This window comes from Euprymna scolopes, chromosome 32, assembly GCF_053919585.1.
Source record: "Euprymna scolopes isolate OS-2025 chromosome 32, ASM5391958v1, whole genome shotgun sequence".
Lineage (NCBI taxonomy): Eukaryota > Metazoa > Mollusca > Cephalopoda > Sepiida > Sepiolidae > Euprymna > Euprymna scolopes.
The window spans coordinates 94,469,943-94,487,674 of NC_136513.1; the positions used below are offsets into that span (position 1 = coordinate 94,469,943).

At 31.2% G+C, this 17,732-nt stretch overlaps 1 protein-coding gene across 1 annotated transcript in view; it reads right to left on the bottom strand.

The window, feature by feature from the left end:
- Positions 1 to 365: 365 nt before the first annotated feature.
- Positions 366 to 17,732, bottom strand: part of LOC145256506 (F-box only protein 11-like) — an 84,720-nt gene continuing 67,353 nt past the window's right edge. Inside the window, exons 15-19 of the mRNA XM_080115477.1 lie at positions 14,124 to 14,209; positions 11,311 to 11,531; positions 10,631 to 10,849; positions 6,028 to 6,136; positions 366 to 1,741 (exon numbers count right to left, since the gene is read on the bottom strand). Of these exons, the coding sequence (XP_079971603.1) occupies positions 1,513 to 1,741; positions 6,028 to 6,136; positions 10,631 to 10,849; positions 11,311 to 11,531; positions 14,124 to 14,209 (864 nt within the window). The 3' untranslated portion in view covers positions 366 to 1,512. The remainder of the gene's footprint in view (positions 1,742 to 6,027; positions 6,137 to 10,630; positions 10,850 to 11,310; positions 11,532 to 14,123; positions 14,210 to 17,732) is intronic.

Below are 17,732 nucleotides of genomic sequence, written 5' to 3' on the forward strand. Positions count from 1 at the left end.
ATCAATTGGTCCGTCACGCTAGACTTTTAAATAACATATTTATCGCTAAACACACAAATTGTATGGATGCATTGTGAGAATTTCTATTTTCTGTTAATTTATTTTCATGACTGAAGATATTTAACAACAAAGACATTAAAAAAAAAAAATTATGTGCACGTGCTATTAAATATACAAAAAATCTTTTGGAGTGCATCTGCAACAATTACAACGATGGTGCTCGTTGACGGTTGTACTGTGGTGGATATTTTTCAAATGAAAAGTGCAGACCTCCCACATGCAATAACACCGATTTTAACATCACGATTGTATATAATGGCACAGAGGGCGATAGAAATACCAGTGGGTGAAGGGTTTCTAAATTCTTTTTTTTTTTTTTCTACCAGTGGAAAAAGTGCGGAACATCAAACAATGATGGCTGAAATGATGCAGATGGAAGTGAACAGTGAGGAAATAATTTTTTTTTTTTTCAAAAATGCGTGATGGTGGAATGGGGGATAAATAAAAACACTCGACCTGAAGATGAACAGGCCGAGAAGATCAGCAGCAGCAGCATCAGCAGGTGGTTGTGGTAGAAGACGTAGCAGTAAAAATAAAAAAAATGTTCGTTCATAATCAGCAGAGGGTGAGGCAGTTATCTCAACCGCTAACTTGCATGTATGCATGAACACAGAATGATCATATTGTCGTTATCTTTAATGCTGGATGGGGGGGAGGGGTGGTCAAATTCCCCATTTCATAGTAGAAGGAAAAGAAAAAAGAAAGGGGGGGAGAAAAACAGAGAAAAGGAAAAACAGAAAAGAATAGAAGGAAAAAAAAGAGAAAGAGGCAGGAATAAAAAAGACAGGAGAAAAAGGGAAAAGGAGAAAGTGAGAAAAAAGGAGAAAGAGGGAAGGAGAAAGGGAAAAAGGGGGGAGAAAGAAGAAAAGGGGGAGAAAGAAAAAAGAGAAAAAGGAGAGAAAGAAAAAGGAGAGAAAGAAAAAGGAAAGAAAAGAAAACGGAAAAAGGAGAAAAAGGGGAAAGAGAAAATTGATAAAAAAAAAAAAGGAAAACGAAATTAAAAAATTACAGAAAAAAAAAATCTCTCCTATTTTATGTAAGAAGGGGCATTAGAAAAAAGGAGAAAAGAAAAAACTAGGGAAACACTGAAAAAAAAAAACTGAAAAAAAAAAAAAAAAGTGAAAAAAAAAAAAAAACTGAAAAAAAAAAAAAAACTGAAAAACTTAAAGAAAAAGAAACTTGCTTCACTTTTGCTGAAAACTCAAAACAAATTTAAACAGATTTTCACTTTTTTCTCTGACATGAAATAAAAATGTTGTATTGAGAGAATTTGATAAAATAGTGAGAATTAAAAAAGAAAAAGAAAGCACCACAGTAAGAAAGCATGAAGAGTTTTCGTTTCGACACGTGTTACTCTTTTTCCACATTTTCCTCCCACAATTATACATCATTTTGTTTTTAGCCAGAAAGAGAACACGAATCAATTTGGAAATGCATTATTTTTTTGTGTCATCAATTGACTCTTAGTGTATGAGATTCCATAGGAGCCGCAGAGTCATAGAGAGTGTCCGTATCCTGAGTCGGTTCACCTTGTAACTTGCAATGATTGTTTAGAGTCCCTGCTCCACAATCGCAAAAGAAACGATCATGACGGATAAACTCAACTTCATGCCCAGCATGACAGTTCTTTATACAGTTCACGCAGATTGCATTTCGATCAGTTGTATTGCATGTCCGACACCTTCAAAAAGAAAAAATAAACAGATGTTTTACATAAATTTAATTTCACTGATGCTTAAAAAATTTTTACTTGCCCAATTTCAAAGTATCTCTATTATATAAAAGTCTGCGTGTGTGTGCGTGAGGTGTGAGTTCCTTCCTCATAGGTTCCAAGGGTAATTTATATGTCTGACGGTGTACTTAGATATGTTTTGTACAGAAATTCATATGATACGTAACGAAAATCGGCAAAAGTCCGATCTTAAAAATAGTCTTTCTTCTCTTATAGAAGAAAAAAGAAGAATTTTTACTGGTGTAACCTTGGCTGGTGTAATGTAAAATATTCCCATGTAAAAATTATTTTTTATCTAAAAGAGGAAACTATTTTTAAGATCGTCAATCCCAAATATCAGCTGACGTGATATTGTAAACAAACACAGTCAGACTTTGATGAACGATATTATCATTTTTTAATTTTTTTGCGAATTAGTTCATCGACCAAATTATTCCTCGTAATATATAATATTCAATGGAGGATTGATTCTATGATAATTCATACGCTTATTTCTGTTTATTATGTTTAAGCTTAGTGTATGACCAGGCAAGCCGAGCGTCCAGCTGATATATGGATATTTAATAAGTTTCAAAGTAGATATGGATATTTAATATGTTTCAAAGTACGTATGGATATTTAATACGTTTCAAAGTACGTATGGATATTTAATACGTTTCAAAGTACGTATGGATATTTAATAAGTTTCAAAGTACGTATGGATATTTAATACGTTTCAAAGTACATATGAATATTTAATATGTTTCAAAGTAGATATGGATATTTAATAAGTTTCAAAGTACGTATGGATATTTAATATGTTTCAAAGTACGTATGGATATTTAATACGTTTCAAAGTACATATGAATATTTAATACGTTTCAAAGTAGATATGGATATTAAATATGTTTCAAAGTACGTATGGATATTTAATATGTTTCAAAGTACGTATGGATATTTAATATGTTTCAAAGTACGTATGGATATTTAATATGTTTCAAAGTACGTATGGATATTTAATAAGTTTCAAAGTACGTATGGATATTTAATATGTTTCAAAGTACGTATGGATATTTAATATGTTTCAAAGTACGTATGGATATTTAATATGTTTCAAAGTACGTATGGATATTTAATATGTTTCAAAGTACGTATGGATATTTAATATGTTTCAAAGTACGTATGGATATTTAATATGTTTCAAAGTACGTATGGATATTTAATAAGTTTCAAAGTACGTATGGATATTTAATATGTTTCAAAGTACGTATGGATATTTAATATGTTTCAAAGTACGTATGGATATTTAATACGTTTCAAAGTACATATGGATATTTAACACGTTTCAAAGTACATATGGATATTTAACACGTTTCAAAGTACATATGGATATTTAATACGTTTCAAAGTACGTATGGATATTTAATAAGTTTCAAAGTACGTATGGATATTTAATATGTTTCAAAGTACGTATGGATATTTAATATGTTTCAAAGTACGTATGGATATTTAATATGTTTCAAAGTACGTATGGATATTTAATAAGTTTCAAAGTACGTATGGATATTTAATATGTTTCAAAGTACGTATGGATATTTAATATGTTTCAAAGTACGTATGGATATTTAATATGTTTCAAAGTACGTATGGATATTTAATATGTTTCAAAGTACGTATGGATATTTAATACGTTTCAAAGTACATATGGATATTTAATACGTTTCAAGGTACGTATGGATATTTAATACGTTTCAAAGTACATATGGATATTTAATACGTTTCAAAGTACGTATGGATATTTAATACGTTTCAAAGTACGTATGGATATTTAATATGTTTCAAAGTACGTATGGATATTTAATACGTTTCAAAGTACATATGGATATTTAATACGTTTCAAGGTACGTATGGATATTTAATACGTTTCAAAGTACATATGGATATTTAATACGTTTCAAAGTACGTATGGATATTTAATACGTTTCAAAGTACGTATGGATATTTAATACGTTTCAAAGTACGTATGGATATTTAATACGTTTCAAAGTACGTATGGATATTTAATATGTTTCAAAGTACGTATAGATATTTAATATGTTTCAAAGTACGTATAGATATTTAATATGTTTCAAAGTACGTATAGATATTTAATATGTTTCAAAGTACGTATGGATATTTAATACGTTTCAAAGTACATATGGATATTTAATACGTTTCAAAGTACGTATGGATATTTAATACGTTTCAAAGTACGTATGGATATTTAATATGTTTCAAAGTACGTATGGATATTTAATACGTTTCAAAGTACATATGGATATTTAATACGTTTCAAGGTACGTATGGATATTTAATACGTTTCAAAGTACATATGGATATTTAATACGTTTCAAAGTACGTATGGATATTTAATACGTTTCAAAGTACGTATGGATATTTAATATGTTTCAAAGTACGTATGGATATTTAATACGTTTCAAAGTACGTATGGATATTTAATATGTTTCAAAGTACGTATAGATATTTAATATGTTTCAAAGTACGTATGGATATTTAATATGTTTCAAAGTACGTATGGATATTTAATATGTTTCAAAGTACGTATGGATATTTAATATGTTTCAAAGTACGTATGGATATTTAATACGTTTCAAAGTACATATGGATATTTAATACGTTTCAAGGTACGTATGGATATTTAATACGTTTCAAAGTACATATGGATATTTAATACGTTTCAAAGTACGTATGGATATTTAATACGTTTCAAAGTACGTATGGATATTTAATATGTTTCAAAGTACGTATGGATATTTAATACGTTTCAAAGTACGTATGGATATTTAATACGTTTCAAAGTACATATGGATATTTAATATGTTTCAAAGTACGTATGGATATTTAATACGTTTCAAAGTACGTATGGATATTAAATAAAACTGCTTGTAATGTGAGAGTGTGGGAAAGGGAGACATGCAACGGCAAAAGATGAATAAAAACGAAGACAATAATGTGCTAAATATTTTTCTTTAAAAAAAACTTATTTTCAGTAAATCTTTCCCTTTTTGTTGATAGAGTTAAGTTTTTAATATTCCAGCATAAAGAGGTTTTGTGGAGGTTTCTTCTTTTCTGGAAACGGCAAAAAATGTTCTTCTTTTTAAGATAAACATGAAAGATTTACTGAAAAATAAATTGATCAGTTTTTGAATAAAATGTATTACATTTATTGTTTTTGAAGTTTTGAGATGAGGATTATTTAAATTATTAATACTACTGTTCTCACCTTGAGATCTGCAAGGACCTGTGGCACCACAGATAAAGTACTTGGTATCATTCATATGTAAGTGACACTTTTCTTCAATCCTCAGTGCAAATGATCCCAAAACATAAAATTACAAATTACTTAAGATTTCCACCTGGTCATGGCCGACATAACAAGTGCATGCTACCTCATGGATTAAATAAAGGGTTCCATTCGAAATTCCGTATAGATTACGATATTCTACAAAATATACCTGAAGAAGGTCAGAGGTTACATCAACCGAAACATTGTGATAATAATACTCAAGATGAGAAGAGTCATGCGAATAATACATAAAGAAATCACATATTGTCTCCAATTATTTGTTCATCTAATATAGTTTGAATTTTCCACACTGCAAACAGCCTGTATACTTATTTGCCATAATGCTTCAAGCAAACTACCATATTTCAAAAATAAAATAAATAAATAAGGTTGGGGCACTAGAAGTGAAGTGAAACTATTTACATGAACAACAAATTATGTTTTTAAGTTTCTTTTGTTTCGTTGTTTATTCATATAGCTATTTTTATCTTGGTTATTAATTTCACGTCGTTTTGATGCATCTAATTAAACTTATGAACCGAAAATAAGTGATCATTTTAAATTAATTTTATATGCAAAACTGATCCCACATTCTGAATTCTAAAATATTTTTCTGTTTCTTTTTTTACTGTCCAGTTTTTCAGGATGGTTACACTTATGTAATTTCCTAAAAAGTACACTCCCTGGCAGAGCGGAGACTAGCATAGGATTTCCATGAACAAATTTACCGAAAATAAATTAAAAAAAAAAAATGCAAATTATAATGAAAGTCTATCAGCATCTCAAACTTTAAAATAAAAGAATGGTTGCAGACATTATTGACAAACTTTGACATAAGTCAAAAATCAGTAAAATAACTAACATTTTGGAAAACAATTATTTTGTAAATAAATCTTAAAAAAAGATTTACCTGTAGAAATCATGCATTGGAAAACTTGTATAACTTGAGATTTTATATAGACATTGGCCAGAATCGACCGTTTTTTCAACCATGTTGTGATTTCCTGTGATGATGTTATCTGAAGAAAGAGAAAAAAAAAATAGAAAAAAAAGGCACGAGAAACAGTTAGAAAGGATTTAAAAAGATATTTTTAAAACTGCAATAGAAAATGAAATTTCAAGTTTAACAAATAACACAAAAATGTAGTTTTATTCGCATTTCTATCATGAATGGAGATTTGGTATATGTAACTGAAACCATACTATTATTTCTAGTGATTGTACAATTGCATTTTCTTTTAATGCATAAGTCAGTTTACTATTTCAGATGAATCTTTCAATGCTAACCAAAATAAAAAACTGAAACAACAAATTGGCTAGGCAGAATCAAAATATCGATGTGATGCTATCTTGGTATGAAATTTCAATAAATTTATTTTATATTTTAGATACATGGTGAAAAGAACGCAAAACAACTGTTTATCACTAATTGGCCGAATGGTAAGAATCAACGACTATCAACTAAATGAATGTAGGTTCAATCCTGGCTTGAGGCAGATGTTTGTTGAGCCACATTAAAGAACTGTGATACAGTGAAACAGTTTGTCTAGATTATATATATAGGGCTCTACGGAAAAATTTATCTTTAGTTAACCTTTGACAACTAAATATTTTCATTTACTAGTAAAATTGAAGTGTAACGAGCCTAACCCATGAGATTTTTGGAATATGACATTTTTGTTCCGTGACGAGTACTTACATCATAAAGATTTTTCTGTATTTTTTTATTTTAAAGAAGTGTAATTCTAAATATGCACTGAATTTTATTCGTAGATTTGAAGACATAAATATTTGAATTTCTTCAGATGTTTAAACAACCTTCGTTAAAAAAAAAAGTAATTGTTCTATTAAACTTATTGTTTATATAATTTAACTTTGCTGGTTTTATTAAAAAACAAATAACGGTTGAAAAGACATTTTTCATTAAGTAATAAGTCTAGGAAGATTCATGAAAGAAACACAATCGCCAAAAAAATAAGCGTTTTATTATTTCTACTTGGAAAAATCACTCATAAATGTGACAGTTTCACCTGCGTATTACATATATCTCTTTATGACTCATTTAATGCATATATATATATATTAAATGAATAAGTTTATGAACGTGTCCCAGAGTCAAAATCGGCAGTTGAGCTGAAGTTTGGAATAGAGTCGAGCGCAGTTGAAGAGTCACCACACCTCTCTCTTCTCGCGTCATACCGAGAGAAATCAACCTATTTGACTTGGCAGAGTCTGTCAAAATCAACATTGAACTACAGACAAATGTATATAACTATATATATATTTGTATATAACTATATATATATATATTTGTACATAACTATATATATATATATTTGTATATAACTATATATATATATATTTGTATATAACTATATATATATATATATTTGTATATAACTATATATATATATATATATTTGTATATAACTATATATATATATATATATTTGTATATAACTATATATATATATATTTGTATATAACTATATATATATATATATTTGTATATAACTATATATATATATATATTTGTATATAACTATATATATATATATATATTTGTATATAACTATATATATATTTGTATATCTTGAATTTAATGAGTAGAACACAGAGTTGTTTTGTTTTTTTGTATGCATGAAATTGCTTTCCTTCTAGCGCAACAGATTGACGAAGCGGCGACATATCAACCCGATCGCGAAATCAAGACCAATCAAATCGATTGACAGCTCCTGCCACACTAGAATACCTTGCTGACTTATGAAGGACGGATCACAAGGGTAAAATGCCATGTCGAATAATTGTTTGGATTAGAAATGATTATTTTAATGACAAGAAGTATCCAAGTCTGATAGTTCTTGGTGATTATGTCAAAAAGGAATCAGTTTGAAGTCATAAAACCTCAAAATCTTCCAAAAATTGGTATTCAGCATACATGAAAAAAGGAATGGCATGTGCAGGAAGAATTAGTGCTTTACTGTTAGGACGATACAAAGGTATAATGCAAGGGGAGTAATTCTTTACTTCTTTATACAAAGTTACCGCCCCTTGTCCGTAGTCCTAGATTTTAAATTCTCGCGACTTCTTGTGAGATCAACAACCAGAAGTAGAGAGAGTGGGGGGAAAAGAGTGACTTTCAAAATGGAGAAATGAGCATCATTACCGTTCGTTCCTGTTATCATACTTTGACTTTTAATCTTTCATGTGTTATGTTTGAATTGTCGTTATGTATATGTGTGTCTTCATAATAAACGTGTATCGTAATGTAACGATTTTCTTATTTGTTCATAATTGTTCCATTCTTTCACCATGTGCTGCTGGACACCCTGCAGAAGATATTGTATGTTATATTAATCCTAACGCATCCCACAATATAACACTTACAAAGAAAGGAACATCAGCAAATTTCTGGAGGACGGAGACAAAATACTCTTCGCACTGCTGCACATCAAGCTCAGCTTAAACAAGCAGTTCACCAAGGCTCTGGCCAAGGATGGTGACTGCTTCACTTGTGACAGGCTTTTCCAGTACTGACTATGGAGAAGTTGAAAGCTGACATCTTTGCTGATGATCAGATCCGGCGGCTGAGAAATCCAGAGTTTGAAATCCCAATAAACAAATTGGCAGTGTGGAAGACATTTGTTCTGATATGTGAAGAACTTTCTTGGCAAAAATAAGGCCAGAAACTACGAAAAACCTGCCAACAAAATGCTGACTGCTTTCAAAAACTTGGGCTGCAACATGAGCATCATGATGCACTATTTTCACATATGAACCAGTTTCCTGAGAACCTTGATTCAATTAGTGAAGTGCAAGAGGTGAGATTCCATCAGGAACTGAAAGAAATGGAGATCAGGTACTAGGGTTGCTGGGCCGCAGTTATGATGGCTGACTATTGTTGGAATTTGAAGAGAGAACTCCCTGCCGCTGAAAAGAAAATGAAGTTCAAGCCGTGAAGGTTGTACAATGGTGAAAATAACATACAATTTATGTGTATTTACCTTTACCAATGCTTACAATTCGGTTTATAGTAATCAATGTTTTTATCAGGTAATTAATATATTGTGTTGACAAAATACTTTTTTTCTTAACATATTTAGGGTGATATGTGTTGACAAAAACCAGCTGATCATGTCACAAAAATGTAATCGATTTTGTCACAAAATCTGATTTATTTTTTGCAAATCAACACAAAAACCTGGTGGAGAGAAATGGATGCCATTTCAGATTCAGCAGTGCAAAAATACTGTAAATTAGTTGTGAAAATTGCTGCCCAGGGTAATCATTAATAATGTAAGAGTTAATTATTGAAACAGATTTTCTTTAATGTAATATGCAAATGAGGTAACTTTTTTAATATAGATTTCCTTTGAAGACATCATATATATATATATAGAAATGGTAATAGGATAAAAATGTCAGTTTTCAGTTTGAAAATTAATTTGTGAAACAATGTTTTATACATATTAGACAGGAATATGACTTTATTATAATAAAGATTAGGAATGGATTTTTAGAGTGGGGTAACTTCCAAAGATGAATGTTCAATCTGGTCTTCTGTATGCATCCGAGGCATGAATTTTTTTTTTTTTTTTTACATAGGCATCATCACTTATCAAGGCCAAGAGGCCACTCGAGGATAAAGGTTAAAAGTGTATAGTAGAAATTGGACAATATAGTAATCGTTAGTAACGGAAATTCGGTAAATTTGTTAACTTATATGGAACAGCTCATCAAAAACTTGTTTACGTTAGACTTGAAGACAACCATATTGTAGTCAGCTGAAAAGCAGGACAACGGAAGACAATTCCATAGGCGTGCAGTTCTAAGAAAGAAGTTTTGCTCTTGGAATCTACGTTTAGGTTTAGGCACAGATAAAGAGTGGAGGAAATTGATAGTGTTTTTTGCTAGATGGATGTTTCTTGTGAAAGTTTGGCGACAGGGGGATGATAGAATGGAGCTCAGCTGAGCACTTGCCATGAAAATAATGATAAAGCAGAGACAAACTCGCAACATCTCTTCTGTGAGAAAGAGGTTGCAGGGAAGAGAAAAGGAGATCCCCTACGAGGCTACGAAGTCCATTTTGAACTCTATCAAGACAGGATTCCAATTCCATAGCTCATTTACAATGAATGGATCTATTGTTGCGAAAATAAATTCATCAATGGAAGAGAGTTGAGGATAATTGATGCAGAGGAAGTTATCTGAAGTAGAAGATTGAATTGGTTTGGTCGTGTGCAAAGAATGTCGTGAGATGATCTGAAAAAAAGTAGTCTACAAAACGGAGGTAGATTTTCAAGAAATTGGAAGCAGTTACGGCTGAAAACATGAGAAAATTGGGATTGACGAATGAAGACATGAGTGATAGAAAATTGTGGATAAAATGGAAGATAGAAGTTTTATTCCATCAAATGGAAAAGGCACTTGAAAACGAGAAACTTTTCTCATAAACCGTTTTAAATCATAAGAATTGTTTGCAATTAATCAAAGTAAAAAAAAAAAATATTCACCTTTCAAAATGGGTTTGACTCCACTGGCGAGGCAGAGGCCACCAAATTTATTATTAAAAATCTTGTTTTCCTCCAGAGTAGCCGAGGCGTTGTTAGTTATTTCAAGACCGGCTGCAAGTCCATCAAAAATACGATTTCGACGTAACGAAGGTTGACTTTGCGTGCTAATGAGAACTCCAGCTTGAACATTCTGAAAAATGTCGTTCTCTTCAAGAATTCCTACAAAGAAAACCACAGTTGTGGAATAATTGGTTAAGTCAATAAGAAAGATGGGGGGGGGTAAGAGACAGATATAATGGGGGAGAGAGATAAAGAGAGAGGTGACAGAGATAAAGAGTGGATCTATTGTTGCAAAAACAAGTTCGTCAATGGGAGAGTTGCAAGTCATTTATGCGGAGGAAATTATCTGAAGTAGAAGATTGAATTGGTTTGGTCGTGTGCACAGGATGTCGGGAGACATGGGGTTGGGTGGAGTGGAGAAGACACAGGCAGAGAGAGAGAGAGATATGGGGTGGAAGAAAGAGAGAGAGACACGGGGTGGGGACATGGGAGGGAAGAGAGAGAGAGACATGGGGGGAACACGGGGAGGAGTGGAGAGGGACACGGGGTGACACAGGGGGGAGGAGTGGAGAGAGACACCAGGGGGGGGGAGGAGGAGACACGGGGAGAGATATATCTACCTTTTCCACCATTAAATATACAGATGCCACCATCTCGTCCGTCATGGATTTTATTGTTCCGTAACACTGGATTACTGTCCGTCTTTATCCAAACGCCAGCCATTGCATTATCGAAGATCTCATTGTGGGCAATCATACCCAGCCCACTGTTATAAACAAGGATGCCACCATTTTGGCCACCCCAGATTTTATTCAGACGGATCAACGGATTACTACCAGTCCTGCGTATCAAGGAAACAAGAATCAAAGGTTTACAATCATCCAAAGAAGATGTGGCTAAAACTGTTTGAAAAGGAATGAATTGTATGATTTGTGCCTAAACAAAATGGCTGAATGCATGTAGGTCTTACTCTTAATGCCTAGCATATACCCGAGAGCTGATACTGATTATTATCTAATGCTCATCAACATTCAAGAAATTTTTGCCCGTTAACATAAATTGCCACACTTGTTGATCTAACTTTTCGTCATTTTATTTTATTTTTTTCATCAGACTTGGTTTAATGTCAATTTTACATGGTGATATGCATTGACCAGCCTTAAGAAATTGATTTCCAAACTAACTCATCTCTGGCCAGGTCTTTATTTATCCTTCTCTTTCAAGTCCATTCTTAACAGTTTCAAGCATTTTTATCTAGGCCTTCGCCTGTTAACTGTACCTGCTATTTTAATTGTTATACATTTATTAACCCAACAACTATCATCTATTCGTTCAACGTGGCCATACTATCAAAGTCTCCTGTTCTGCACACATCTCCCATATTGTTCAGATTTAATCTTCCCCTTAGCTCATCAGATTTGAGCCGGTGTTTAAGAATCACATTACACATAAATTGTGTCATTCTCGTATCATTTCTATCCATGCAATGCATTCAATGTTCATTTTTATTTGAGTATCTGAAATAATTACAACAATCTATAAAATAAACATTCTAGTTTAAATGTAAACATTTTCATAAATATCTGAAGTCCATATTTAGATTTTGTATAATCTTTACGATTCTGAATGTTGCGACTAAATCATTTTTTTTTAAACTAAACAAATACTTGTTTACATATTACATGGGGGGATGAAAAATTTTTTTACAAAATTATCTATTTTTACATTTATTATTCTTTAAGTGTAAAAAAAATAGAGTTAATAAGATTTCAACCATAAACATTCTATTTTAGATATAAGGATTTCGAATTTATACAATTAATAACACAAGAAATATTTAAGATATTTTAATTAAATTAGACAAAGAAAATAAAAAGATTAATGAATGCAAGAAATGTTTATTGTGATTGGTAGAAATTATGCAAATGCGAACAAGTTGTAGAGAATCAGCAGCAGTTGTCAGGAATCTCTATCTCTACAAGCATATAAATGTGTGTGTGTGTGTGTGCGCAAGTTCGTTCCTTACAGACTCCGAAATAGCTGAACAGATTTTCTTTAAAACTTTAGTATATAAGTCTGGGAGTTATCTTCGTTAAGTTTTGTCTCAGAATACTCCTGATAATTACTAATAATCGAAACCTTATTTTAATTTATCTATCATCGGTAAAGCCATATTTTTTCCATGTCATTGCTTAGCAACAATGATAGAACAACGGGGCCGTGAAAATCCTACTTTGTGTAAGTTGATAGCAGGTTTTTTCTTTTTTGCAGGACATGGTTTGTAGGTTCAAACTCTGCACGTAAGTTTCTTAATTTTTTTTCATTAACTGCAAAGCATTTTATAAGACATGAAAATTTACATGTTTTTAACAGTGCAAAAGTAAATATGTACCCGTTTTTGAACATCCATTGAACAAGCAACTGATTCTGAAGAAATTGTAAAACCGTCTACACACACATTTAGTGAAAATGTGATTCAGAGGTCTCTTATATGTCGATTTAACAAAACATTGGCCTCAACAACCAAGCACAAGTAATATGCCCGGCAACATAAATTAGGGAATTTTTCAACAGTTAACTAATCGTAGAACTATACAGCGACAACCACATAAATTCTTCCAACGAATAGGTAGTCGATGTTGATCGTGTGGTTTCTTTCGCATACGGATCAAGAAATCATGGCCTCCAAAACCTCGCCAAAGTAGTTGGCTTGGAGCTGGAAGAATAGCTGCTAAGGGGACAAATCAGAGAAATTGGATTGTTGCTGGCACGTTGCATCCACTGTGTGGGGGCTACGTTGATCAGTAAGGTGTCAATATAACCAAAATTTACTAAAATAATTTTAGGATTACAAAATATATTTATTGGAATTACCAAAGATACAGATCAAAATAAGCATAAAAAAGGCATCAAAGCAACCCTCGAGCAAGGCGAGGTAATACTGCTAGTAAACAATAAAACTAAAAAAAAATGTGACATCTTATAAAAGCCAACATATGAAAAGTAATAGCTGCAAGTGTGATTTTGTTCTTGCTTAATGGCAGAGAAAGAAACAACAAGTAATTGTAAGTAAATGTTATTTGTTATTTTTATTTCAATTTTATAATTTGCCAATAAAGATTTCTTTTTATCCAGAACGAAACATTAAAACCAAATTAGAAGAGCTTGAGAACATAAACTGTTGAAATGAATCAACAAAAACAAATTTTGATGGATAGCATTAGTGCTTATTTTTTGTTCAATTTTTGTACGGTACCGGTATTATTTTCAGCCTTTCACCATGCTAACAAACTACTTGATTATCCATCATAGCACTCCACCCAACTTCCCTTTTTATCGACATCCACTAGCACTCTTTCTCTACATAAACACACAAATAATCCAAAGAAATTAATTTATCCAAAAAAAACAATTTTTTTTTTTTTTTTGTTACCTTATCTGAACTCCTGAATATAAATGATTGAAAATATCATTATCCTCAAGGACACCGTGGCCGTTATCGTAGAAATAGACTCCGACCTGCAAACAAAGCCGTCAGCATTGAAAAAAGTGAAAACAATCAGAACAAAACTAAAATCCGGTATCGTCACAATTTTAGAAAAACAATGTTTTGCATGCAACAAGATTTAGTCACGTTAATAAAAGATTACAAAGTTGTGAAAGATGTTAGATGTGAGGCGAAAAAGCTTTAAAAATATTTGTTTGTTATTTAAAAAAAATTTTTTAAACTCATGCTCACCCAAAACAAGGTATATCGCCACTTGGACGTAAGTGGCTACTATTTGAAATCATGTTTATGGAAAATGAACAAGATAATAAAATAGAAAAACAAAGGTTTTCATGATTATGAGGAAGAAAAAAGGTAATCACATAATTAAATAAACTTTTAAAATATTAAATTACATAAATTAACAAATCCAATACCATAGGTGTCCTACCATTTAAATGGTCTAAAATTAGTGCAACAAACATGATTTTGTGTTGATAAGTTCGAGCTTGAGACGATGGATGACTGGAAAGCACGAGAATATTGGCAGAGCACAATGATTCGTATACAATAAAAAATATATTGTAAATCTTAGCTGCAACTCAGTGTTCCATGAATTGCTTTAGAGCCACGAAATGTGAGAAATGTGACTAAAATGTGGAAGCAGATCATAGCAAGTGTTCTGACTATGTCCGCACAATCTCAATTCATTGAGAAAATGCAAAAATAGTTGTAGCAAGATCCAGGCATGGTAGTGTGGTAATTGGCGAGTGAGAAGAGCATCAGAGTGGCAACTATGAAGTGCTGAACGAAGAATTTCGACACTCCTCATAAAAGAGGAGCAGGAGTCATCTACTCGATATCAATGTGCAAGAAAACCACTTTACAAAATCCAACAAACTCCTCAACAACATAAAACAATCAGTCAAGTCGGTAATGTTCTGATTTTTCTCAAGAACAATTACACAATGTATAGAACAGGTAATTTTTCTCAAGAACAATTACACAATGTATAGAACAGGTAATTTTTCTCAAGAACAATTACACAATGTATAGAACAGGTAATTTTTCTCAAGAACAATTACACAATGTATAGAACAGGTAATTTTTCTCAAGAACAATTACACAATGTATAGAACAGGTAATTTTTCTCAAGAACAGGTACACAATGTATAGAACAGGTAGTTTTTCTCAAAAAAAGTTACACAATGTATAGAACAAGTAATTTTTCTCAAGAACAATTACACAATGTATAGAACAGGTAATTTTTCTCAAGAACAGTTACACAATGTATAGAACAGGTAATTTTTCTCAAGAACAATTACACAATGTATAGAACAGGTAATTTTTCTCAAGAACAATTACACAATGTATAGAACAGGTAATTTTTCTCAAGAACAATTACACAATGTATAGAACAGGTAATTTTTCTCAAGAACAATTACACAATGTATAGAACAGGTAATTTTTCTCAAGAACAATTACACAATGTATAGAACAGGTAATTTTTCTCAAGAACAATTACACAATGTATAGAACAGGTAATTTTTCTCAAGAACAATTACACAATGTATAGAACAGGTAATTTTTCTCAAGAACAATTACACAATGTATAGAACAGGTAATTTTTCTCAAGAACAATTACACAATGTATAGAACAGGTAATTTTTCTCAAGAACAATTACACAATGTATAGAACAGGTAATTTTTCTCAAGAACAATTACACAATGTATAGAACAGGTAATTTTTCTCAAGAACAATTACACAATGTATAGAACAGGTAATTTTTCTCAAGAACAATTACACAATGTATAGAACAGATAATTTTTCTCAAGAACAATTACACAATGTATAGAACAGGTAATTTTTCTCAAGAACAGTTACACAATGTATAGAACAGGTAATTTTTCTCAAGAACAATTACACAATGTATAGAACAGGTACACAATGTATAGAACAGGTAATTTTTCTCAAGAACAATTACACAATGTATAGAACAGGTAATTTTTCTCAAGAACAATTACACAATGTATAGAACAGGTAATTTTGCTCAAGAACAATTACACAATGTATAGAACAGGTAATTTTTCTCAAGAACAATTACACAATGTATAGAACAGGTAATTTTTCTCAAGAACAATTACACAATGTATAGAACAGGTAATTTTTCTCAAGAACAATTACACAATGTATAGAACAGGTAATTTTTCTCAAGAACAATTACACAATGTATAGAACAGGTAATATTTCTCAAGAACAATTACACAATGTATAGAACAGGTAATTTTTCTCAAGAACAATTACACAATGTATAGAACAGGTAATTTTTCTCAAGAACAATTGCACAATGTATAGAACAGGTAATTTTTCTCAAGAACAATTACACAATGTATAGAACAGGTAATTTTTCTCAAGAACAATTACACAATGTATAGAACAGGTAATTTTTCTCAAGAACAATTACACAATGTATAGAACAGGTAATTTTTCTCAAGAACAATTACACAATGTATAGAACAGGTAATTTTTCTCAAGAACAATTACACAATGTATAGAACAGGTAATTTTTCTCAAGAACAATTACACAATGTATAGAACAGGTAATTTTTCTCAAGAACAATTACACAATGTATAGAACAGGTAATTTTTCTCAAGAACAGTTACACAATGTATAGAACAGGTAATTTTTCTCAAGAACAATTACACAATGTATAGAACAGGTACACAATGTATAGAACAGGTAATTTTTCTCAAGAACAATTACACAATGTATAGAACAGGTAATTTTTCTCAAGAACAATTACACAATGTATAGAACAGGTAATTTTTCTCAAGAACAATTACACAATGTATAGAACAGGTAATTTTTCTCAAGAACAATTACACAATGTATAGAACAGGTAATTTTTCTCAAGAACAATTACACAATGTATAGAACAGGTAATTTTTCTCAAGAACAATTACACAATGTATAGAACAGGTAATTTTTCTCAAGAACAATTACACAATGTATAGAACAGGTAATTTTTCTCAAGAACAATTACACAATGTATAGAACAGGTAATTTTTCTCAAGAACAATTACACAATGTATAGAACAGGTAATTTTTCTCAAGAACAATTACACAATGTATAGAACAGGTAATTTTTCTCAAGAACAATTACACAATGTATAGAACAGGTAATTTTTCTCAAGAACAATTACACAATGTATAGAACAGGTAATTTTTCTCAAGAACAATTACACAATGTATAGAACAGGTAATTTTTCTCAAGAACAATTACACAATGTATAGAACAGGTAATTTTTCTCAAGAACAATTACACAATGTATAGAACAGGTAATTTTTCTCAAGAACAATTACACAATGTATAGAACAGGTAATTTTTCTCAAGAACAATTACACAATGTATAGAACAGGTAATTTTTCTCAAGAACAATTACACAATGTATAGAACAGGTAATTTTTCTCAAGAACAATTACACAATGTATAGAACAGGTAATTTTTCTCAAGAACAATTACACAATGTATAGAACAGGTAATTTTTCTCAA